Source organism: Sarcophilus harrisii, chromosome 4, assembly GCF_902635505.1.
Source record: "Sarcophilus harrisii chromosome 4, mSarHar1.11, whole genome shotgun sequence".
NCBI classification, from domain to species: domain Eukaryota; kingdom Metazoa; phylum Chordata; class Mammalia; order Dasyuromorphia; family Dasyuridae; genus Sarcophilus; species Sarcophilus harrisii.
In genome coordinates this window covers 435,506,536-435,532,344 of record NC_045429.1, presented here as the reverse complement: position 1 = coordinate 435,532,344, position 25,809 = coordinate 435,506,536, and the positions used below count along the sequence as shown (strand labels likewise).

Below are 25,809 nucleotides of genomic sequence, written 5' to 3'. Positions count from 1 at the left end.
GGAAACCTCACCTCTCAGATTACTTTCTTTCTATATTCAATACAGTTCTTTTCCCTTTGTCTTGTCGGTTAGAACCAGAGCTCTCAAAGGATCTGGACTGTGTCTTGCTACATCCTTTTTTTGTTTGTTTGTTTGTTGTTGTTGTTGTTGTTGTTTCCTTTTTTTTTTTTTTAATTTAATAGCCTTTTATTTACAGGATATATGCATGGGTAACTTTACAGCATTAACAATTGCCAAACCTCTTGTTCCAATTTTCACCTCTTACCCCCCCACCCCTCCCCTAGATGGCAGGATGACCAGTAGATGTTAAATATATTAAAATATAAATTAGATACACAATAAGTATACATGACCAAACTCGTTATTTTGCTGTACAAAAAGAATCAGACTCTGAAATATTGTACAATTAGCTTGTAAGGAAATCAAAATGCAGGTAGGCATAAATATAGGGATTGGAATTCAATGTAATGGTTTTAGTCATCTCCCAGAGTTCTTTGCTAGGTGTAGCTGTTCAGTTCATTACTGCTCCATTGGAAATGATTTGGTTGATCTCGTTGCTGAGGATGGCCTGGTCCATCAGAACTGGTCATCATATAGTATTGTTGTTGAAGTATATAATGATCTCCTGGTCCTGCTCATTTCACTCAGCATCAGTTCATGTAAGTCTCTCCAGGCCTTTCTGAAATCATCCTGTTGGTCATTTCTTACAGAACAGTAATATTCCATAATATTCATATACCACAATTTATTCAGCCATTCTCCAACTGATGGGCATCCACTCAGTTTCCAGTTTTTAGCCACTACAAAAGGGCTGCCACAAACATTCGTGCACATACAGGTCCCTTTCCCTTCTTTATGATCTCTTTGGGATATAAGCCCAGTAGTAACACTGCTGGATCAAAGGGTATGCACAGTTTGATAACTTTTTGAGCATAGTTCCAAACTACTCTCCAAAATGGTTGGATTCGTTCACAACTCCACCAACAATGCATCAAAAAAAAAAAAAGGAGAAATTAAAAATATTGAAAGTAAAAAAACTATTGAACTAATTAATAAAACTAAGAGTTGGTTCTATGAAAAAGCCAATAAAATAGATAAGCCTTTGGTAAATCTGATTAGAAAAAGGAGAGAGGAAAATGAAATTAGTAGTCTTAAAAATGAAAAGGGAGAACTTTCCACCAATGAAGAGGAAATTAGAGAAATAATGAGTTATTTTGCTCAACTTTATGCCAATAAATTTGATAACCTAAGTGAAATGGATGACTACCTCCAAAAATATAGACTTCCCAGACTAACAGAGGAGGAAGTAAATTGCTTGAATAGTCCCATTTCAGAAAAAGAAATAGAACAGGCAATTAAACAACTCCCTAAGAAAAAATCCCCAGGACCAGATGGATTTACATGTGAATTTTACCAAACATTTAAAGAACAATTGGCCCCAGGTTCTGATAAAGGCCTCATTTCCAAAATATATAGAGAATTAACTCTAATTTATAAAAAATCAAGCCATTCTCCAATTGAAAAATGGTCAAAGGATATGAACAGACAATTCTCAGATGAAGAAATTGAAACTATTTCTAGTCATATGAAAAGATGCTCCAAGTCATTATTAATCAGAGAAATGCAAATTAAGACAACTCTAAGATACCACTACACACCTGTCAGATTGGCTAAGATGACAGGAAAAAATAATGATGTTTGTTGGAGGGGATGCGGGTCTTGCTACATCCTTGACCTCTGTATGCACTAAAGAAAGATTTGTTGACTGATTTGCAAGTAGGGATAGTTTTATTCTTTATACCTGTACCTGTACCTTTGTATCTGTAAACCCAGAGCCTAGCACCCTGCCTGGCACATAGTAGGAACTTAATAAATATTTGTGGATTGATTAATATAAAAGAAAGGGAGGAAGGGAAAAGAGGATAGAGAAAGAGAGAAGGAGAAGGGAGAAATAAAGGGGAGGAGAGAGAGAAGAGAGAAAAAGAAAGAGAACAAAAGAGAAAAACGGAGAGAAAAGAGAAAAGGGAGAAAGGAGAAAAAAGGAGAGAGAAGAAAGAAAGGGGAGAAAGGAAAAAGAGAGGAGGGAGAGAGAGGGAGAAGAGAAATAGACAGAGACAGAGAGAAACAGAGGAGGAAAGGAGAAAGAGAGAGAGAGAGCACTCATTAATAAAACACTTTTTAAAAACTAACTATATAGCTGTATTATGCAAAGATCCCTGTAAGACTATGGTGTGCTGTGAAATCATCTGTGAATTCTGGTGGATGTGGTTCTTTTCAGCAACAAGGTGATTCACCAATTCTGATGGTTTTGTGGTGGGGAGAGCCATCTGCACCCAAGGAGAAGCTGGGGGGACTGAGTGTGGATCACAACATAGCATTTTCACCTTTTTTGTTGTTTGCTTGCATTTGGTTTTTTCTTATCTTTCCTTTTTGATCTGATTTTTTTTTTGTGCAGCATGATGACTGTGGAGATATGTATAGAAGAATTGCATGTGTTTAACATATATGGAATTGCTTGTCCTCTGGGGGAGGGGTGGAAGAAGCAAGGGAGGGGGGATTTGGAGTGCAGGGTTTTGCAGGGGTGAATGTTGAAGATTGTCTGTACATATGTTTTGAAAATAAAAAGCTTTAAAAAAAACTTATTCATTTTCCATAATCATATAGGTGGATGATAATAGTAGTGTTATTGAAGCCTTTGGGGATTTATAAAACACTTTACACATTTAACTCTTCTGGATCAACTGTGACAGACTTGGCTCTTTTCAACAATAAGGTGATTCAAGGCAATTCCGATTGACTTGTGAGGGAGAGAGCCATCTGCATCCAGAGAAAGAACTATAAAGATTGAGTGTGGATCAAAGCAGAGTAATTTTCACTTTTGTTGTTGTTGTTGTTGTTGTTTGTTTGCTTGTTTTTTTCCTCATTTTTTTCTTTCACCTTTTGATCTATTTTTCTTATGCAGCTTGATGAATATGGAAATATATTTAGGAGAACTGCATATGTTTAATCTGTATTGAATTGCTTGCTTCTATGGGAGGGGATGAGAGGGAAGGAGGTAGAAAAATTTGGAACACAAGATTTTGCAAAGGTGAATGTGATTAAAACTTTTTTATTTTCTAACGTTTTGGTCATGTATACTTATTGTGTATCTAATTTATATTTTAATATATTTAACATCTACTGGTCATCCTGCCATCTGGGGGAGGGGGTGGGGGGTAAGAGGTGAAAAATTGGAACAAGAGGTTTGGCAATTGTTAATGCTGTAAAGTTACCCATGCGTATAACCTGTAAATAAAAGGCTATTAAATTAAAAAAAAAAACTTTTTTATTTTCAAAACATACACATAGATAATTTTCAACTCTTGCAAATCCAAATTTGCAAATAATAGCAAATAATCAAATGTATGTTAAACCTGTATAATTCTTCTATACATATTTCCACAATTTCATGCTGCACAAGAAAAATCAGATCAAAAAGGGAAAAACATAAGAATGAGAAGAAAATGGAAATAACAACAAAAAAGGTGAAAATACTATGTTGTGATCCACATTAAGTCCCCCCAGTCCTCTCTCTGAATGCAGATGGCTCTCTCCCTCACAAGATCATTGGAATTGCCCTGAATCACCTCATTTTTGAAAAGAGCCATGTTTGTCAGAACTGATCATCATATAGTCTTCCTGTTGCTGTGTATAATGTTCTAGTTCTGCTCATTTCACTTAGCATCAGTTCATGTAAGTCTCTCCAAGCCTTTCTGAAATCATCCTACTCATCATTTCTTATAGAACAATAATATTTACCTAACATTCATATGCTATACTTATTCAGCCATTCTCCAACTGATGGGAGCATCCACTCAGTTTCCAGGTTCTTGCCATTACATAAAGGGCTGTCACAAACATTATTTGCAAAGGTGAATGTTTGTATGTGTTTTTAAAAATAAAAAAATTAAAAATGATAATAATAAAAGAAAAATTTATCTCATTTAATCTTTGTGACAATCCTGGGCAAATGATATTATTGCCCCCATTTTACAGATGAGGAAATAAGCTGACTGGAGGCTCCCACAGTCAGTAAATGTCTAAAGACAGTTGTGAGCCCAGATTGTAACCAGTCAGATGTACCATCTAGCCACCTAGCTGTCTGTAGTTAATTAAAATTAAATTAAAATTTTTTTTAAAAAAATTTAAAAAGTAAAATTTTTTAAATCACTTAAAAAAATAAAAACAGTAATTTTCTAAAAGTCTTCAGAATTCAGTCATGAAGCTAACATACTATTCCCAACATATTGGATCAATGCCAGGACCACTTGGGATATTAGAGGCCTGATGGGAAATCCCAACCACAAAGACTCCATTAGTTTTCCCACTTAATAGAGGTCCCCCAAACATAGACTGGATGCCCTCTTGTAGAAGATAGTAAAATGAATTCTTGTTAGGTATTTGTTGAATTAGATTTTGAGTTTTTAACCTACTTTGTATCATGGATCATATCTGGTGAAAACTGTGGACCCCTTTTCAGAATAATGATTGTAAATGTAGAAAATAAAACACATATAATTACAAAGGAAAAAAAAAAAAACCAAATACTCCATTAGACTGACAGGGCCTATGATTGTCTCTCTTTGTATCCCAGAACTTAGCACAATTCCTGGTATATTGTAGATGCTAATTGAATGTTTAATGTCTGACCTCCTACCTCCCACCCTCCATCCTATCCATTGACTGAGAAATGGTGAACTGTCAGTATGAAGTAAGTCATATGTTTTCAGGAGTGGTCAAGTGTAGATTCAACCTTCTTGTCTCTATCTACTTTTCATGAGCTTGGCTAGACTTCAGGAGATAGAAGGGCCTGAGCTTCTGGGATCCATGAAGTCACAAAAAGTTGGACACAACTGAACGTGTGAGCAACAACATTTGTTACAAGGGAGATTCTAGTAGGGGTTTGGGGCAAGGGAAAGAAGAGGCAGCAGGAAGCAACAGATAGAAAAAACAGCATTGAAAAAGAGTTAGAAACACAGTGACATGATCTTCATGAGGTATTTGGAGAGAAGGAAAGGGAATTAGGGCTTGGACTGAGTGGTACAGAGGCCAAAGGCATGGGAGAGCAATAGAAAAAGGAGGGAGGTAATGAATGGTAGAATGTTACTTAGAAGTAGAGGAAAGAAGCAGGAGAAAAGAGAGGAGAGACAGACAAAAAGACAGAGAGAGAGAAAGAGAGAGAGAGACAAAGACAGAGACACAGAGACAGAGTCAGAGACAGAGAAAGAAAGCGAGAGAGAGAGAGAGAGAGAGAGTCAGAGACAGAGAGAGACAGATGGAGACAGGGAGAGAAAGAGATGGGGGGGAGGGGAGGAAAGAAAAAAAAGCTTTACAACACATTGGCTGCTTTTGTATTTGTATCCCCAATCGATGTGTCTGGAGCATAGTCAACTTCTTGATTAATGAACTGATGAAAAATAAGAAAGAAAAGAGGTTCCTGACACATGTTCTGATTTACCCAGAAAAACAAAACAAAAGACCCAAAGAAACCACAGATGAGTAGGTTAATGATAAAGAATGGTTGTGATATGTATAACCTTAGTTTTGTTCTTTCATATGCAGGGAGTGCCTATTTCAGGTCCTATTGGCTAAGTTCAGAAATTCTTAAATGGAGTGGGGGGAGATGGGGGGAAAAAGGAATGAGGAAACTCTGGGGAAGAGGGACAAAGTAGAGTTTGGAAGGGACCTTGCAGGAGGAAATGGATTTGGGGAAAGAGGATCCTTACTAGACTATTTGGTCTTCACTCTAGTCTAATTCTGAAATAAAGAGACGTCAACTCAGAAATGTCTAATTTAGGAAAGCCTAGAAAGATTTACATAAACTGATGCTGAGTGAAGCAAACAGAACCAAGAGAACATTGTACAGGGTAACAACAAGATTATGTGATGATCAACTATGATGGACTTGTGTGAGGGTTTTCCTGGAGGCAGCCTTAGTCTCAGTTGAAATAAATAATTACTCCAAAATTGCAGCCAGCTGGGTGAAAATGCAAACGTTTATTTCTCCTTCCAAATTAGCCCGGTTAGTTGAGGCCTATCTCTCTGCCAGGCTCCAAGAGATCTTGAAGCTTTTTCCTTGTCTTCTGCCTCTGCTTTCTTCAGCCTCCAGCTCAACCCCGACTCTGTGGCTTCTCAATCTCCAAATGAGGCGAGTAGTCTCCTGTATCTCCCAGAGTGCTCTATCTATGCTACTTCTCCAAGAGTGGGATTATGGGATATCTCCCAGCATGCTCTCTGGCCCTAAGGAAGGTGTGAATTCAGATATCTGTTTCTAGACCCTGAATCTCCCAAACTATGAACTCCATTGAGTACTTAGATACTTATGAGCTCTCTAGAGGTGTGAACACAAGCATTGTTCTATCAGTTCCACTTAGTACCTTGTTTCAAGTTCTGGCCCAAAATAACTCTTTCTAAGATTAAATCAACTCCAATGGCTTAACACTTTGTAAAGATTCCAACAGACTTGATTCTTCTCAACAATGAGGTGATTCAATGCAATTCCAATAAACATGGGATGGAAAGAACCATTCACATCCAGAGAGAGAACTATAGAGACTGAATGTGGATCAATACATAGTATTTTCACTTTTTGTTTGTCTGTATTTTTTCATTCCGCTAATTTTTTCCCCTTTTGGTCTGATTTTTCTTGACAACCTGATGAGTATAGAAATATGTTTAAAAGGATTGCACATAATTAACCTATATTAGATTGTTGGCTGTCTTGGGAAGGGAGGAGGTAAGGGAGGAAAAAAAATTTTTTAACAAAAAGTTTTTGTGTTTTTTTCCTTAGTTTATTTTCCCCAGTTACATGCACAAACAAAACCAAACATATTTGGGGTTATTCATGTATTTTTTAAAAAATATTTCCTTATGTACACCTGCACTTTTTATTTCCTTCACAGGTTAATAGTACACTATTTCAAAGTCCGATTCTTTTTGTGCAGCAAAATAACTGTATGGACATGTATACATATATTGTATTTAACATATACTTTAACTTTAACATGTATTAGTCTACCTGCCATCTGAGGGAAGGGGTAGGGGGAAGGAGGAGAAAAGTTGGAACAAAAGGTTTTGCAGCTGTCAATGCTGAAAAATTACCCATGCATATGTCTTGTAAATAAAAAGCTATTATAAAAAAAATTTTTTCCTTATGAATCATATTGGGAGAAAAAAATCAGAACAAAAGAGAAAAAATCATGAGAGAGAAAAAAAAAACCAGAAGAGAAAGAAAAAAACAAGTGAACATAGCATGTGTTGATTTACATTCAGTCTCCATAGTTCTTTCTCTGGATGCAGATGGCATTTTCCATCCAAAGTTTATTGGATTGCCTTGGATCAGTGAACTGCTGAGAAAGAACCAAGTCTGTCATAGTTGATCATGGCACAAACTTGCTGTTGCTGTGTATAATGTTTTCCTGGAAACACAAAGTCTTACAAAAATGAATGTTAAAAAATATCTTCACATGTATTTGGAAAAATAAAATACTATTGAGGGAAAAAAAAGAATCAAGTTAAAATGTAATTGGAAAATGTTTAACATAACAAGCCAAAATATGATAAAACATAATGTTTAAAAAAAAGAGAGAAAGAGCACTCAAGAAGGAGCTTCCTGGAAGCTCCTTTGGAAGGCTGGTGGGGAGGCATCAGGAGTGATCAGGTGTATCTTGTTTCCATCAGTTTTGTTAGTGCTTTAGAGCTGATCAGCAATAACTTGTCTTAGGAAGAGCACATGGTCCTCCTCAGAGTCTGAGATGGTTCCCAGGGTGAAGGCTCTAGCTGGGGCCTGGAGGAATGTCCTAACCTATTTAGGACTGGAGGGCCAGGGCAGAGCAGGGGTTAACACTCCCTGGCACCTTCTTTGTTGGGCTGGGCTGGCAGGGCAGGGAGGACACTTTGTCTGGACAGATAACGCCACTCCCTTATCTCCCCACCAACAGCTGGAGGGGCCTGATCTGCCCTAAAACATGTGGGGCCACAGTTGATGGAGGTTGGAGGAGGGCTTCTCAGCCCTGCTACTCCCTGTCCTGGATGCTTTGTGGTCAGGCCACCTAGGAGTTTGCCCTGGAGCTGGACAACAGGCCAAGTGAAGCCCACCCTGACAGAACAGAAGAGGTCCCAACCCTATTTCCAAACAGCTTCAGGGCCTGGATCTGGGAAGCTGCTTATCTTAGGAAAGTGGATCTTTCTAAGTCCTGGGATCAGGGAACTAACCAACAGAGGAGGCAGCTCTGGACCAATATCTAAATTCATTTCAACAGCAATTATCATTCTACTATACCACTGTATCACTCTGTGTGCAAGAACTTGTATATGTGTGTTTTTTGGCTGATTATGCCCTGAACTAATCGTAAAAAAAGAATCGTTCCTTTTCCCCCTTCTATCTCATTTAGCTAATAATTAGTACTTTTGACTGACTATGCCCTGAACTAATGCTAAAAAAAAAAAGAGAAAAAAGCATTCTCTTTCCCCTTCTACCCCATTAACTAATAACATATAGGATAATATTATATAATATAATATAAATAGATAATATTTATATTATGTAACATTATTATATATTATATCATTTATTGCAATATGTAATATAATATAGATTATAATTACATGTTGGAATATGTAATATATAACAAATTAATATAATATATGCAATATTATATCGCTACATTATAGCACTTACCATGTGCCAGGCACCATGCTAAACACTTTACAGATGGTTCATTTGATCCTCACATCAACCCTGGGATGTAAGTGCTGTTCTTAACCCCATTATTACAGTCAAAGAAACTGAGGCAAGGAGAAGTTAACAGAAAATTGCCCAAATTCACTGAGCTAGTAAGTGTCTGAGGCTATAATTGAATTCAAGTTTTCTAGAATCCAGGTCTAGTCCTCGAGACCACTTAGGAAGACTGTCCACAGTAGGAACTGCAAAGAACACCCTGGTTGGTGCTCAGGATTCAAAGAAAAACAAAGCAGTCCCTGCCCCTCAAAGGACTTAAATTCTGAAGGACCTTGGCGTGGGGGGGGCGGAGGGGGGGACACCAGTCTCTCCCACAGCATCTTTGCTCAAGCTGTGCCCTCTGCCTGGAATGCCTCTTTCCTCTTGTTACATGCCTATCTATTCATGGTTTTTCAGTTTGGGTCTTTGAGTTTTTAGTTTATATATCTATCTCTCTATATGGAGAGAGATAGAGATATCTCTCTATCTATATATTATTTATATAGGTAGATATAGATATATCCAGGTACTGACTGAAATTTTCTCATTTGTAGAACGTTATTTTGTTTTGTTTTCTATTTTTAAAGTAAATTTTCAAGAAAGAAAAAAGTTATAGAAATAAAATCTTTTACAAAAAATAAAAAATTAAGCCCATCTCAAATGCTCCCTCCTCCATGAAGCCTTCCTTGACAATGATCTTCTTACAGTCTCTTTATTTTATAATTTTTGTCACTTGTTATAGCTCTTTTGTACCTGTATCATGGATAATACAGTCTATGAGAAGTATAGCATCTGTGCTGGTGTCATCCCCTATTAGTAAGCTCTTGGTCTCTCCTCTAAACTCTGGGATCTGCTCCCTTGCCTAGAACAAGGCTCTACATATAGTAGTTAACTCAATAAATATCAGTGACTGTGTGTGTGTACTAGAGCAGGAAGGCAGTTCTACTTGGAGTTGGAAGTTGGAAAGCCATTTTGGGGTTTTCATGACAAAGACACTGGAGAAGTTTGCCATTTCCCTCTACCACCACCCCCCCCCCCAGCTCATCTTAAGATGAGGAAACTGAGGTAAATGGGGTTAAGTAACTTGTTCAGGGTCACACAGTCAGTATCTGAGGCCAGATTTGAACTTCCAGACCTTCTGACTCCAGAACCTCTCTATCTGTCTCCTATAGCACTCAGCCATCCTTTGGAAATGGACCACCAGGACTCTAGTGCTGGCTGGTTATATTACTTACTAGTAGCATGAACTTAGGTGAATCACTTCCCATTCTAGACCTTAGTTCCTTCATCTTATTAGTCAATAAGCTTTTATTGAAGACCTGCTATTACACGAATGATTAAATTAGAAGAGAGCTTTTTTCCTTCTCTTGTGTCCTGACCCTTTCTAGCAGCAGTCTGGGGAAGTATGTGGACCCAGTCTCAGAATTATATTTGTAAGTAATTGGAAGAAAATGTTTAATTTCTGTTAGAAGCTAGTGAAAATTAAAAAATGTGATTTCCGCACCACCACCCCCCCCATTCAGGTTCATGGATCCCAGGTCAAGGATTGGATGATTTCCCAGGTCCTTTTAGTTTCTAACATTCTGTGCCTGGAGAGGGGACATTTTCTGGGTTTGGGTGTTCTTACAGAAATATTATCTGACTTTACTTGTTTCCATTTATGCAATACTTTACAATTCAGTAAGCTTTTTTCATTGACATCTTTCCTTTTTACATTATTTTAATTTCGGACTACCTGCCATCTAGGGGAGGGGGTGGGGGGAAAGAGGGGAAATTTTGGAACGGAAGGTTTTGCAAGGGTCAGTGCTGAAAAATTGCCCATGGATATGTTTTGTTTTTTTTTTTTTTCTTTTTTTCTCCTTTTTTTTTTTTTTTTTTTTTTTTTTTTTTTTAATAGCCTTTTATTTACAGGATATATATACATGGGTAACTTTTACAGCATTAACAATTGCCAAACCTCTTGTTCCAATTTTTCACCTCTTACCCCACCCCCCCAACCCCTCCCCTAAATGGCAGGATGACCAGTAGATGTTAAATATATTAAAATAAAACTTAGATACACAATAAGTATACATGACCACAACATTATTTTGCTGTACAAAAGAATCAGACTCTGAATTATTGTACAATTAGCTTGTGAAGGAAATCAAAGATGAAGGTGTGCATAAATATAGGGACTGGGAATTCAATGTAGTGGTTTTTAGTCATCTCCCAGAGTTCTTTTTCTGGGTATAGCTAGTTCAGTTCATTACTGCTCCATTAGAAATGATTTGGTTGATCTCGTTGCTGAGGATGGCCTGATCCATCAGGACTGGTCATCATCTAGTATTGTTGTTGAAGTATATAATGATCTCCTGGTCCTGCTCATTATGGATATGTTTTGTTAATAAAAAGGCATAATAAAATAAATTTTAAAAAAACATTATCTTAATTTTCCAGTGTATCCTTTACTATCCCACATCTAGCAACCCATTTTTATAATAAAGATTTTTAATAGGTTAATAAAACTAGTCAACACATAAATTATGTCTGAAAGTATATGCAATATTCCACACCTACAATTCCTTACCTCTGCAATTGGGAAGGAGGTGATATAATGCAAAGAGTGATTTTTGGAGTTCTTTTTATAGGAACCACAAGCTGGAAAGTAAGGGGGTGTTCACCTTTTGGGCAATGGCTAACCAAATAGTGATATGTAATGGAATATGTGTGCACCATAAGAAATGATGATATGAACAATTTTAAAAAATTTTTAATAATGGCTTTTTATTTTCAAAATACATGCAAATATAGTTTCCAATAGCCACCCTTGAAAGACCTTGTGTTCCAAATTTTTCTCTCTCCCTTCTCTCCACCCCTCTCCTAATCAGCAAGGAATCCACTATAGGTTAAACATGTTCAATTCTTCTAAACATATTTCTACCAAATGGACAACGTAAGAGGAGTAAAGGGAGCAGAACAAAGTCTGTCTGCTTGTAAAAACTTAAAATTCTGATCAATGCACTAACCGACTACAACTCCAGAATAGCAAAGATGAATCTTATAACTACTTTCTTTCAGAGTGGATATGGATTTACAATCCAGAACAAAACATACTTTTTTTGGACATGGCCACTGTGCTAAGTTATTTCCTTTGATAATGCATATTATTGTAAATTTTTAAGGTTTATTTTTTACTCAATAGTATTTTATTTTTCTAAATACAATTAAAGATAGTTTTCACATAAGATTTTGAGTTTCAATTTTTTCCTCCCTCCCTTTCTTACCTCCCTCTTCCCCAAGAGGGGAAGTAATCTGATATAGGTTATACATGTACAATCATTTTAAACATATTTCCATATGAGTCATGTTAAGAAAGAAAAATCAGAACAAAAGAGAAAAATCAAGAGAAAGAAAAAGCAAACAAACAAACAAAAAAATTTGATACACACAGTAAGTCTCCATGGTTCTCTGTCAATGCAGATGGCATTTGTTATCCCAAGTCTATTAGAATTATCTTGGCATCAATGTATTATTGAGAAAATCTAAGTCTATCATACTTGATGATTATATAATCTAGAACGAGTAATCTGATATAGGTTATACATGTACAATCTTTTTAAATTTATATCCATATTTACCATGTTGTACAAGAAAAATCAAACCAACAAGCCATTCTCCAGTTTATAAATGGTCAAAAGATACAGACAATTTTCAGATGCAGAATATGAAAAAGTGCTCTAAATCACTATTAATCAGAAAAATGCAAATTAAGACAACTCGTACATATCACTAAGCACCTCTCAGACTGGCTAAAATGACAGAAAAAGTTAATGATAAATGCTAGAGGGATGTGGAAAAACTGGGACACTAATGCGATTGTTGGTAGAGTTGTGAAATGATCCAACCATTCTGGAGAATAATATGGAACTATTCCCAAAGGACATGATCCAGCAATGTTTCTACTGGATTTATATCCCAAAAAGATCTTAAAGGAGGGAAAGGGACCCACATGTGCAAAAATGTTTGTGGCAGCCCTTTTTGTAGTGGCCAGAACTGGAAACTGAGTGGATGCCCATCAGTTGGAGAATGGCTGAATAAATTATGGTATATGAATGTGATAGAATATTATTGTTCTATAAGAAATGATTAGCAGGATGATTTCAGAGAGTCCTGGAGAGACTTACATGAACTGATGCTGAGTGAAGTGAGTAGAACTAAGAGAACATTGTACATGGCAGCAACAAGATTATATGATGATCAACTCTGATGGATGTGGCTCCTTTTAACAATGAGATGATTCAGGCCACTTCCAATGGTCTTGTGATGGAGAGAACCATCTGCATCCAGAGGGAAAACTATGGAGACTGAATGTGGATCACAACATAGTATTTTCATCTCTTTTTGTTGTTTGTTTGCTTTTTTCCCCGCTTTGATCTGATTTTTCTTGTGCAGCATGATAAATATGGAAATATGTATAGAAGAACTGAACATGTTTAACATATTTTGGATTATTTGCTGTATAGAAGGAAGGGGAGGGAGAAAGAAAAAATTTGGAACACAAGGTTTTACAAGGGTCAATGTTAAAAACTATCTTTGCATATATTTTGAAAATAAAAAGCTATTATTTAGATTAAAAAAAGAAAAGAAAAATCAGACCAGAGGGAATCAAACCAAAAAGGGGGGGGGGGAAAATGAGAAAGAAAAAAAGCAAGCAAACAAACAAAAAGGTGAAAATAGTTTGTTAAATCTGCATACAGTCTCCATAGTTCTCTTTCTGGATGCAAATGGCATTTTCTATCCCAAGTCTATTGGGATTGTCTTGGATCGCTGAATTGCTAAGAAGAACTAAGTTGATCGTAGTTGATTGTTGCACAATATTGCTGTTACTGTGTACAATATTCTGGTTCTGCTGACTTCATTCAGAATCAGTCCATGTAAGTCTTTCCAAGGTTTTCTGAAATCATCCTGCTCATCATTTCTTATAGAACAATAATATTTGATTATATTCATATGCTATGACTTGAACTATTCAGCCATTCTCTAGTTGATGGGTAGCCACTCAATTTCCAAATCCATTCAAAATCCAAATACATCTACTACAAAAAGAACTGTATTTTTTTTCTCTGAACATTTTTAATATAGTTTAATCATTTCATTTCTTTTAATCATTCTATAAAGATCTCTAAAACACTTTACTGTGTACAAGGCACTATAAAAATGGTGGATATAATAGATTTGGAATCCACATCCAGAGAAAGAATCACAGAGGCAAAATATAGATTGAAGCATATCATTCCCTCCCTTTTTGTTTGCTTTTCCCACTCATGTCTTCCCCCCCCCCCCTTAGTCCTACCTCTTTTTCACATGACAAACATGAAAAATGCCCAAAATGATTCTTCCTGTATATATTTTTAAAAAGATGACCTGGATATAAATAAATATAATATAAACCAGAGGAGATGTTCATGAGAGATATGAAAAATTGCTGTGAAATTTCAAAGGATGAGATTTGGCATAGACCAAGAATAGTGGAAGACTTCATGGAACAGGCAATATTTGAGTTTAGAAAGATAAGCATTTTAAATAAGCAAGGACTGGAAGTTAGGGAAAGGAAGCATTTTCAGGAATAGGGAACAGGATGAGCATGAATGGAAGAGCATATTCCTAAAATGTGCATATTTTTAATGGAAATTTTCTTTTTCTTTCTTTTATTATTGATCTGTTGGGGTTAATTTTTTAAGTGGAAGAACCAAGTTTAGACTTTGGGTCATGGCCAATCCGAGGGCAGCTCTCCCTAGACTCAGCAAGACCATGAACCATGAAATCTTTGGGGCAAAGATATCTTAGTTTCTTTAGTGGATGACACAACCCCAGGTGTCCCCAAGGAAAGTAGGATTCTGTCCCTTAGGGATTTTTTTTTGAGGGCGAAATATGACTCACAGACCTTTTTGACCACCACCCTGCTCTTTTTCTGTTCCATTGGGGTGTAGAATCACTTTCTGCTTGAGAAGAGGTGGATGAACTAAATGATCCCAGCAGGAATCAGCCCTGGGTGGGGGATGCTAACCAGCCCCAACCTGGATCTTGCAGGCTCCTGATAAGCAGAAGGTTCCTGACAACCCTCCCTGATAGCAGAGTGGCTGTTTATCAGGGTCCCTAGCTGGCCAGCCAGCTCCACCCCGGGCTAGTCTCCAGCCTCCTAATCTTGGATCTAGCGAGTCTTTCCGAGTCCTGATGGGACTTAGATGGAGGCAAACACAAACTCACTCTTCTCCACTGTCCAGTTCCCAATCTGGCTCTCGATCTTATTCCCTGAACTTTTGTGGTGATAGAAGACCCCAGGCAATGAACAATGTGCCCAGGCAGAAAGTGGGTTGAAGCTGGGGGCACCTGTACCCAGACTAAGGTAGGCACCACTAAGAAACAAGGACCAAGGATGAATGAATCGATCAATAAACACATACTAAGCTCCTACAATGTGCCAGGCACTGCGCTATGAATGGGAATGAAATGGAACTTTGCCCAAGAGATTTGGTGACCGTATCTGGTTCCCCTCAGGTCAGGATGAGTGAGAAGGCATTGGATAAGACCTTCAGGGAGTCTCCAAGAGCCTTAACTGGACCATTAAAATCTCACTTAATTCTGGGCCTCAGTTTCTATAGAATAGAGGAGGGTTTGGCTCTGACAGCTTGCAGTTTGCAAATCTCTTTATTTACATCCTTCATCTCACCTGCGCCTCAGAGCTGGCCAAGTCAGGTAGGGCCATTATCCTTCTCAGCTCCCTTATTTCTTTTAGGCCACCATCATCTTCCTCACCAGCAGACCATCCCCAACCCCCCTCCTCCACCATCCCCCACATCCAATGGGCCAATATCACTGCTCTGTTCAGAAACTTCCACTTTTGGGTGGGGGGATTGGGGTTAAGTGACTCGCTCAGGTTCACACAGCTAAAAAGTGTCTGAAACTGCTTTGGAACTTAGGTCCTCCTGACCCCAGAGCCGGTGTTCTATCCGCTGTGCCTCCTTGCTGTCCCCAGCTGCCACATTTTCCTTCACTTCTGGGATAAAATACAAATTCCTCAGCAATTTTTAAAGCCCTTCACAATCTAGTTCCCCCCATTTCTCATGTCATGTTCTTGATCCAACTGAAAGCCTTATTTGCTGCTCCCTTTACGAGACATTTCCAGGTGGTACAGCAGATAGAGTAACAGGCAGGGAGGTCAGAGTTCAAATCCAACCTCAGAGGGACACAGGGCAAAGTGGATAATCGAGTACCAGTCCCCAACTCCGGTGGATGAGTTTAAAACCACTTCAGACACCCACCACTTATTAGCTGTGAGGCTCTGAGCCAGTTCCTTAATCCCAATTGCCTCTCAAAAAACAAAACAGAGAACAACCAAGAACTGACTGAATGTAAACGAACACATGCTATGTTCATTTTTTAAAATCCCTCCCATGGTTTTTCTCTTTGCTCTGATTTCTCTCTCCCAACATAACTAATAAAACAATGTGAATTAAAAACAAATAAGCTAAAAAAAAGAGTTAAACATTAAAAAAAAAAAAAAAAAATCCAGACTAGTATCAGACTAGCTATGGGACCGGGGACATTTGCCTCTTCTCGCCTCACTTTTCTGTCCCGTAAATGGGATGATCACAGGAGCTCCTTCCCAGAGGGGTGGAGAGGATCCAATGAAACGTGACCTGTAGAGCTTAGCGAAGGAAGCCCTGTGAGCGCTGGGGGCTCCGGGCCCAGCCGAGGCCCCCGAGAGTGGTCTGCCCCCTCTTTATCCCTTGTGTTCGGGGCCTCGCCCACGGGCCGTCATTGATTAGGGTTTTCTGGGTTGGCCATGTCTTTCTCCAGCTCATTTTACAGATGAGGAAACTGAGGGAAACAGGGTGGAAGGGACGAGGCCGGGTCACCCCGCGGCGCCTGGGGCCGCCTTTGGGCCCGGCTCCCGAGAGCGAGTCTCCCCATGGGCCGGCAGGAGACAGAACCCGCCGCGTGCTGAGCTGGGTGCCCTCCTCAGCGGGAGAACGCGCGGGCCGAGGAGCCCACGGCCAGCCCCAGGCGGCTGGGGGAGGGGGAGACGAAGCCCCCGCTCGGCCCGATGGAGGCGGGGGCCTGGGACAAGGCAGAGGCTTCGGACCCCCACCTTCCCGGCGCTCTGAGCGGGCTGGGGACCCTCCCTGCCGGCGGAGCAGGGAGGTGGAGGCTAGGGGGGCAACCTCCGGGCCCCAGTGGGCGTCCCCAAAGAAGCCCCTCCAGAAGGGGGCGCAGAGCCCCGGCCCGGCCCAGGAAGGGTTAAGGACTGGGACCCGCCGGGGCGGCTCTCCCCACCCTTTGCGGGCGGAGGACCCCGCCCTGGGGGAGGGGCCAACGGTTTATAAGGAGGCTGGGCCGAGGCGGCCAGTGGAGACAGGGGTGCCCGCCCCCCCAGAAGGCCCGGCAGCAGCTCCCGGGGCCAGGTAAGTGGCTCAGCCATCTCCTGTCCTTTGGCCCGCTCTGACCTCTGTTGCCCGAGCAGGGAGCTCGGGCAGGGCTGTTCTGGCTCCGGACCCTAAGGCCCAGAAGGCCTTTACTCGGCCAGCTCTCCTTCCTTCCTCCTGGGTCCCCATGTCTGAGCTTCTCCCCCGGCCTCCATCCTGAATTATGGCTTCCTTCCCAATGGTCGGAGCTTGCTGGAAGCTGCTGACCTCTGGAGTCGGGCAGAGATGGAGGCAAAAGGGAGTTCTGTAGGGGCAGCAGAGCCGGGCCCCTGCCCCTGCCTGGCTCTGATCCCTGCCCCATGTCTCCCCCCCCCCCCCAGCTTTCCTTTCTGTATAGCTTCTCCAGGGACCTCCTCAGAGAGAGGATGTGGCTGTGCCCACATGGCACCCTGGCCAGGATATCATCATATACTGTAAGTTTGCAATGAGACACTACAGTATAGATGATGTACTGGACGGGCCGCCCTGCGCTCCGGACCCAGGCCAGCGGGAGTTAGAAGATGACACACTGAGCTCAGGCCAGGAGGGCACACGAGGAGTGTGGCGAGGAAACCGTTACCATTACTGTGCTTAGTAATGGTAAGGGTTCTCTTGCTGCGCTCAGTGACCGTGCCGCCAGCTGAGACCGGAGGACCCTGGGGCTGCATGGGGGGGAGGAGCTCTGCTGCACTGTGTAGAAATAAAAGTGAGAAGCCAGACTCTTTTTTATGTCACTTTATTATTGCAACAAACCGGAGATGGCTGGGTGACAAGGCGTGGCCATCTCTTGCATCTTGAGGGCACCAGGGTTTGCTTGGGCTAGAGAGGGGGCACTTGTTCCAAGCTGGGGGCAGAGGCTTGGAGTAGGAGAATGGAGCCCCCGCTGCCCCGGGGCTCCTGAGAGGAGGGCGGGCTCTGAGCAGCTCTCCCTCACTGCCGGGCACAAGGGCATCCGGCTCTTGCCTGACCAGTCCTCTCAGGGCTGAGCAACACGACTGTTGCACCAATGATAAACCGCCGGCTCCAGGAATCCAACCAGCCCCAGGAGGCCTTTGGGGGGATAGTGGACAGTCACCTTTGCAGCTTAACTGAGAGGCGGAGCTGCACTTCGCACAGGAACACGTTTCTGAGGTCCTGAGTGGCTTCTTGGGCCAGCAGGCTGATCAGCTGCCCACTCTGACCAATCAATAGCCTCTGTGGGCAGGACAGAGAACAAGGGCTGAATGTGTTTGTTGGGGTGGAAGGGTAAAGAGGAGGAGAGCTCTAGCTTCCAGCCATTGTCCCAGTCTCTGAGCCATCACTCACCAAGTGGGACTCCTTGGACACTATCAAATTCTGCAGGATCACAAGCTCCCCGTGGAGACCCTCTTCCCACAACTTTGTTTCCTGCAAGGAGGAGACATTTCAGGTGCCTCTGCCCAGCCTGCAGCCCCACGACCCTCCCCTTCCTCCTCCCTGCAGCCAAGCCCTGTACCTGCTGCACGCTGTAAGGCACCTCCTGAGGCAGGTGCTCCAGCAGCTTTTCCCGAATTATGTTGGCACAGATCTCCTGTGGTGTCTGGCTGGTGAGCACTTCACTGTGGAACTCCCAGGGCCCTGGTTGGGCCTGTGCCAGGAGATATTGCTGTGGGCACCACAAGAAACATGGTTAGCATCAGGACCTTCCCTTTCATGCCCCCCTTGCTGCCAAGACAGTCCAGGGCTTCCCTTCCCACTTAAAGGCCATGCCCAAGGCCAAAGACTCCCTGGGGTGGGGAGCAGGGGACTGACCTTCAAGGTCTCCACGTCTTCCTGATTCAGGGCAGAGAGCATGAAGATCTCCTGGAAGTGGGGCCAGCCCACCCTCTCAGGGCCTCCCGGGGACTCTGGCTCTGGCCTGGCTGTGACTTTCTGGGTCTTAGAATCCGGCAAAGTTGACTTGACCCGCAGCAATTTGCCATTGACGACACCTTCTGTGAGGGCCGTGGTCAGCTCCAGAAGGACAGCCTTCTGCTTCAGGCAGTCCACCTGGGGAGAAGGCTCGCAATCAGCACGGCCTGGAGCCCTGAAGGGAGGCTGGGGGTCCTCCTCAGCACCCGGCTCACCTTATTCATAACCAGGATGCTGGGGACTCGGGGGAACTGAGACAAGCACTTGAGAACCTGGCGATTAAGCTGGCCTCGGGTCCACTTGTCCGAGACGTCCACCAGAACCACAACTGGGAGGGAAACAGCAACATTATGGCCCTGCCTCTGCAAATCTCCCAATGCTCTCACTGTGGCGCCCGTCCTGATGCACCCCATTCCCAGCAGCCATGTGGTTAGGACCCCTTGGGAGTTTAGCAAATAGGAATTCCTCACACCCTCTGTTGATCCTCCCTCCCAGGCCCCTTCAGGACAGGAGGGGCCCTACCCAGGTCTGCGACCTCCATGCTTTTCCAGGGATCCTTTAGCAGGGACTGCTCTAGGTTATGCCTGGAGAAAAGAGGCAAGACATTGAAACAATTCAGTCCAGGACCCCAGGGGCTCCTGGAGGAAGTGAGGGGAACCATGAAGCTTCTGGCTTCCTCAGGCAGCGAGTAGCCCAAGGACAGAGTGACTGACTGGGAGCCAGGAACACAGAGACCCGGGCCCCCACTAGCTGTGTGACCTGTAGGCTAAACAGGGATGATCGCAGCACCTCCCTCATGGGGGGGGGGGGGGGGGGGGGCAGATGACCAAGTGAACCCATGAGAAGAGCCGGGCCTTCAGAAGGCTACCAGCTCTTTCATCATTCTCCCCCCAGGGCAGACAGGTCTCTTCAGGGTTATTACCTCTTCTGCTTAGTAGGGCTGATGAGGCCAGGGGTGTCCAGGAGCACCTGTGGGGAAGAAAGATGCATCTGAGCAAAAGGGAAGGAAGCATCAGGCATGTCAGGCTCACCTTGGGAGCAGCCTGGCTCCGGTGACTGTGAGGGGGAGGAAGGCCATTAGGGGGACCCAAACACTGCCCCCCAGCCCACCCAGCCCAGAAACTCTCTCTAGTCAAACAGACACAGGTCCCTTCTCTCACCTCAGCACTCCCTCACACCAGCCTGCCTCAGGACCTTCTCCTCTCTCCAAACCCGGCCCCCCGCTCTCTCCTGACTGCAGCCCCACATCATCTGGCATCTCAAACACGCCCCAAATGGCATTCACACGCCTTTCTCTTCCTCTCTGTCACTAAGCCCCAGTTCCAATCAGCAGCAGGGCTCAACAGCAATCCCTCCAGACCCTTCCCCCACTTCTCTCCATGAAGCAGAGACGGTCCAAGGGAATCCCTTCTCAAAGTTTTTCAGTGGGTCCTTGAGAATAAAGGTGGCAGCCGGTGCCCTCTGCCATCCAGCTCCAAGCTTCCTTTTCACTCACATTTCACCCCCAAGCTAACCCACCCACGTTGCCCCAAACCTGTCCCTGCACCCCCTGCCTGCCTGTCCAGGCTGGGATGGGCATCTGCTTCTCGCTTTTGCAGCACCCACACCTCCAAGAGCTCCAACCCACTTGTGTTACTGCTCCAGACACATTGCGTCTTCCAGGATCAGGCTCCCAGAGGGCAGTGCGCCCAGTGCCTCCCGTGCTGCCTGGCATGTAGTCGGGGTTTCGGACAAGTGTGGTGGGTAGGGCTCTGACTGATGCCCTCTTTATCCAGAGGCTCCCCCCCTTTGCTCAGGGACTGAAGGAGAGGGGCAGACAGGAGGCTCTTGTATAAGACGCCTGAGTGAGGTTCAGGACTTGCGCAAGGAGTGCCCTGGGCGAAAGGTCCCTGACCCTCAGGCCACGGTCCCCAGGTTAAAGCTCCCAGAGTTAGGCCCTGCAGACCTTACCAGCTGCGTCTCCTCCTCCGTGAGAACGCCCAGGGCCTGGCACCGAGTGGTATGAACCTTCTTGGAGACCGGGAAAACCTGCAAGGGCCGCGTTGTGAGTCAGGGCTCGGGCCTCCGAGCTGGCCGGGAGGGCACAGAAAGGGGCTGCAGGGGGTGGTACCTTGCGGCCCAGCAGCTGGTTGGAAAGCGTGGATTTCCCAGCATTCGGGGCTCCGAGGATGACAACGCGCAGGATCCGGGAGTTCTCCGGCATGTTGGGAGGAAGGGCCGCAAGGAGGGCCTGCTTATCTGGGGAGGGAGCACAGTCACTGCAAAAAGACCCCCTGCGGCGGGAAATGAGGCCCGAAAGGGGCCTGGACCCCGAGCCTCCTTCCCCACAAGATTACCCCCCCCTTGGCAGCCTGGAGGAGCCTGCGGTTCCCTCCTCGGAACGTTTTCAGAAACGCAACATAAAACAGAACCACAAATTAAGGTCGGCAGCGCCCCAGCCTCTGCGACCGGGAGAAGCGCCCTCAGCCCCCCGGGATGGGCCACTCACCCTGGTGCGGGGCCACAGTGGGAGACGGCGGGGGTGGCTCATGGCCCGGCTTGGTGACCCCCAGGAAGTGGTCCAAGGCCGAGTCCCGTCCGGAGCAGCAGCGGAAGGGAAGAGCCGCGCAGGAACCTCTGGACACAGCTGCCACACAGGCGGGAGGGGGTCCCGAGTGGGCAAGGGGCTCGGGGGAGGAGGGAGCGCAGAGGGGGCGGGGCGCGGGCAGGAGGAGGCGGGGCCAGACCCGGGAAGGGGCGGGGCGCGTGCAGGAGGGCGAGGGAGGAGGCGGGGCCAGACCCAGAGGGGGCGGAGTCTGAGCATAAGGACACGGAGGGGGCGGGGCCGGGCGACAGGAAAACAAGCAGGCGGGGCACGGGAGACCACGAAAGCGGGGATTCTCCCTCCCCCACCGCGCCTACCACAATCCCGGCGCTTTTCTCGTCTCCTGACTCCTTATTCAGAAGCCTCCCCCTCCCCCCCGTAGCTTCTCACCCGCGCTTCGTTGGCTCGCCCGCCACATCCTAAGAGCCGTCCGCACCCACCGACTGGGGGCCGCCATATCTGCCAGCAGAGAGCACCGGAAGCGTCCGGAAGCGACTGTAGGGAGCTGCCTCCACGTGCCTGGGCGCAGAGGATTCTGGGATGCTGGCGGACTCCTAGGTGGGCGGGAAAGGAAAAGCCCCTTCTGGGCTGGGAGAACGGAGTGAGCCCTCCCCAGTGCCTGCCGCTCCCTCCCTCTGCCCGGAAAAGACTTATTTTTAGCCTTCTTCCTAAAGGCTGCAGTAACCCCGAGGCCTAGGTCCGTCCCTCTTGTCTCTGGAGCGCCCCCTGCAGCAGAGGAGAGGACGGGCAGGCAGAGGCTCCCCACATCACTAGGAGCTCCTTTTACGCCCGCCTGGAGAGCGCTTTCCCAAAGTCCCCGCTGTGCCGTCCCCCTCCCTCTCTCATTGTCTCTGGCCCTGTCGCTGTCTCTGTCTCCCTCTGTGTGAGATATAGATATATATATATATTTTTTATATTTATATATATTATATTATTTTAATTTTTATATGTAATAATGTATTATAATATATTACTATTAATTATTAATATTATCATTAATATATTATATATATAATTTACATTATCTATAATGCGTTAATACGTGCGTTTGCGCGTGCGCGTGCCTTTCCCAGCCCTGTGACACCGGGCAAGAAACTTTACCCCGCCTCCCTCCCTCTGCGCTCCTGTAAAGCGAGCCGGGGAAGGCGAAGGCGAACCGCGGCAAAATCTCTGCCCAGAAGCCCCAGGTTGGGCCTGGAAGACTCGGACACACACGGCTCCGTTCTGGGGTCTCGTCTCCCCCCGTCTCAACAGCTGTTCTTCCTTTATCTCAGTGGAATCTAGCGGGGAGACTTTGTCCTCTATCCTTTTTAGTGTAAAGCTCTTTTTTTAAAAAAATAATTTCCGAGGCCATTGGGGTTCCGTGCCTTGCCCAGAGACACACAACCCGGAGCTATTCAGTGGTTGAGGCTGGATCTGGAGGAACCCCCGACTCCAGGGCCGGCGAGATCTAGCTGCCCCAGGAAAAAGCCCTTTTGATGGGACTTGCAGGAAACCGGGCAAACACTTTCTCACCAGCCTAGAGATTCCCCACGGGTCGTCCCTGTGGTCCAGAAGGGCAGATGTCATTCTCACAACCTCCTCAACCAGCGCTTATTTCCTAAACTGATTTTTCTCTTCTGCCTTTGTGAGGAAAACATCATCTATGCCCCTATGAGTTTCGGTTTCTTTTTCTTTTTTAATAATAATAATATATTATTAATATATATATATTAATTATTTATGTGAATACATGAATAATGTATAATAACATAATAATAAAGCTAATAATAGCTTTTTATTTTCAAAACACATGTGAAAACACTTTTCAGCATTCACCCTTGTAAAACTTTGTTCCAAATTTTTTCTCCCTCCCTTCTCCCATCCCCTCCCCTAGATTCCAATTAATCCAATATAGGTTAAACACGTGCATTTCCTCTATACATAATTCCACGATCATGATGAATTCGCAAGAATCACAAGAAAAATCAGATCAAAAAGGGGGGAAATTGAGAAAGAAAACAAAAAACACGCAAACAATAACAAAAAAGGTGGAAACACCATGCTGTGATCCACATTCAGTCCCCAGGATCCTCCCCCTGGATGCAAAAGGTCCCCTCATTCACAAGTCCATTAGAATTGGCCTGAATCAACTCGTTGCTGAAAAGAGCCATGTCCATCAGAATTTGATTTTCAGTTTCTTTCTCAAGATTTTAAAATCATTCTCAAAAAAAAAAAAAAAAAAAAAACCAAAAAACTATATTCTGGCACTATCATTCATGCTCCTTCGATACACCAGAAATGGGATATTGTATTGTTACTTTTGATGAATCATGAATATAGTGCTTAAAAGGGGGTATGGGTCAGAAAGCTAGTAAATAGAGAAAAAATATAATCTGACATCCTCCTGATTCTGAAACGACATTGTCATGACTATGCTATATTGCTGCTCAAAAATTAGGGTTGTCTGACTTATTAAACTTCTCCCACTCACAATCCCTTTTTGCCCAAGAAATTTTTACATGTCCCTGGCTATATAGATATATAAAATAAGTATGCAAATCAAACATTTACTGGTAATAAATCATAAATTTGTAACCTCCACATTAATTTATATGGAATCTTACATGAATTTGCAAATAATTGTTTAAGAAACTGGGATCTAAAGCACAAAGAACTTTAACTGCTGGCTATAGGGCATCAGTCTGTATATGTACATTGGTGCTGGGCATGGGGAATGACCCTTGAATCCAGGTTTTCCTAGTTCCAATGGAAGTTCTATCAGCTTTGCCACTTTGCCTCTTTAAGTCTTGGGTGGTCCTCTGTGATATCCTGGATACATAATTATGAAGACAACAGAATTCTCTGTTGTCACCGGATTGATGAGTTTGCTGCAGTTCCCTTAACCATAATTGCCAAATAGTATTACTTGTCTGCCTCTGACCTAGTTTCTTATAGCAGCTGAGGGGTACAGTGCCCAGAGACCTGCCTAAAGTCTGGAAGACCTGACTTCAAATGTGGCCTCAGACAATTAATTGTAGCTGTAGGAACCTTGGGCAAGTCCCTTAACTCTGCTTCAGTTTCCCTACCTGGACAGGGGAAATCCCTTTCCTATAGGGAACTGGGGATAATAAATAGCATGTTTACTTCCCAGGGTTGTTGTGAGGACCAAGGGAGGTAATATGTATAAAGTGCTTTGTAAACCTCAAAGTGTTATGATTAATCAAGTCATTTGTAGCACAAGCAGCTTCTTCCACTTCTGAGAATGTAGCTCTCTTCTCTTTAGGAAGAGCCTCAAATCTCTTTTTAAGCTCTAATTATTCAGCTGTCCTTTTCCTTTCCTTCTCCACCATGTAACACTCCTCCACCCTTCAGCATAATGACAAGGGTCAGGTTTCTCCACCTCCTCCACTTCAGATGCCTATTTTATTCCACTGAAGCCCTGCATCTGTTTCCCAACAATCTGGAGCCTGGATTTCCTTCATCTTCTCCAGGAGGAGAGCAGCCTACATTTCAGATACGATAGTATTCACTAGGCTGGGGCAGAAAGACAAATCATTGCCTAGTTTTCTTTAGTTATGGACCTTTCTCCAGAGCTAAGCTGAAACTCTGTTCCTCCTGATTCCAAATTCAGGGATTTGTTTGCTTTTTCTCCACCACCATCTGCTCAAACTCCCATTGCCTGTGTTCTCTTTACTGTTAGGGAGAGCCAGGGACTAGATCCCCCACTTTCACTTAACAGTGATTGATTCTTACAAAGAGATATTTATTTCAAAGATAAACTAAGAACATTTCCCCTATACTTCGAGGATATCTTCTCCTCCATGCCAGTCTCTGGGACAGTAGACTCAAACTTAGTACAATTTTTATATAACGTTGGTCTCACCAAGTTCATGTCCATAAGTAGTATGAGTGCCAAGTAAGGCCATCTATTTGTGGGACTAGCATCCTGAAGGTCATTCTTTGATGCTAGACTGGCTGCCAAATCTAGCCTGGATTCAGACCCCCAGATTCCTGTGGCTTGAACTGTCAACCAAAATTGGAAACTCCTCCCTTCTCCTAGAATAGAAAAGGAAGGGAGAAAAGCATTTATTACCTACTATATTCTAAGTATTGTACTAAGCACTTTACATATATTAAGAATGAAAAGGGCAGGGACCAAGGTCTATGTC

General features: G+C 43.7%; 2 protein-coding genes across 2 annotated transcripts; one reads left to right on the top strand and one right to left on the bottom strand.

Annotated features, from left to right (window-relative positions):
• The first annotated feature begins 16,539 nt into the window (after nucleotides 1-16,539).
• On the top strand, nucleotides 16,540-17,924 carry LOC116423455 (collagen alpha-1(I) chain-like). Its single transcript, XM_031967704.1, has 2 exons — nucleotides 16,540-17,205; nucleotides 17,547-17,924. The coding sequence occupies exons 1-2, from the start codon at nucleotides 16,613-16,615 to the stop codon at nucleotides 17,641-17,643; spliced, it is 690 nt and encodes a 229-aa protein (XP_031823564.1). The 5' UTR covers nucleotides 16,540-16,612; the 3' UTR covers nucleotides 17,644-17,924.
• Nucleotides 17,925-17,940: 16 nt separating this feature from the next.
• ERAL1 (Era like 12S mitochondrial rRNA chaperone 1) lies at nucleotides 17,941-22,156 on the bottom strand. Its single transcript, XM_031967703.1, has 11 exons — nucleotides 22,049-22,156; nucleotides 21,563-21,700; nucleotides 21,185-21,312; nucleotides 21,025-21,102; nucleotides 19,997-20,043; nucleotides 19,597-19,658; nucleotides 19,290-19,402; nucleotides 18,976-19,212; nucleotides 18,680-18,829; nucleotides 18,511-18,591; nucleotides 17,941-18,399 (listed from the first exon to the last, which is right to left on the bottom strand). Exons 1-11 carry the CDS (start codon nucleotides 22,113-22,115, stop codon nucleotides 18,277-18,279), a joined length of 1,224 nt encoding a protein of 407 aa, XP_031823563.1. The 5' UTR covers nucleotides 22,116-22,156; the 3' UTR covers nucleotides 17,941-18,276.
• Between the last annotated feature and the right edge of the window lie 3,653 nt (nucleotides 22,157-25,809).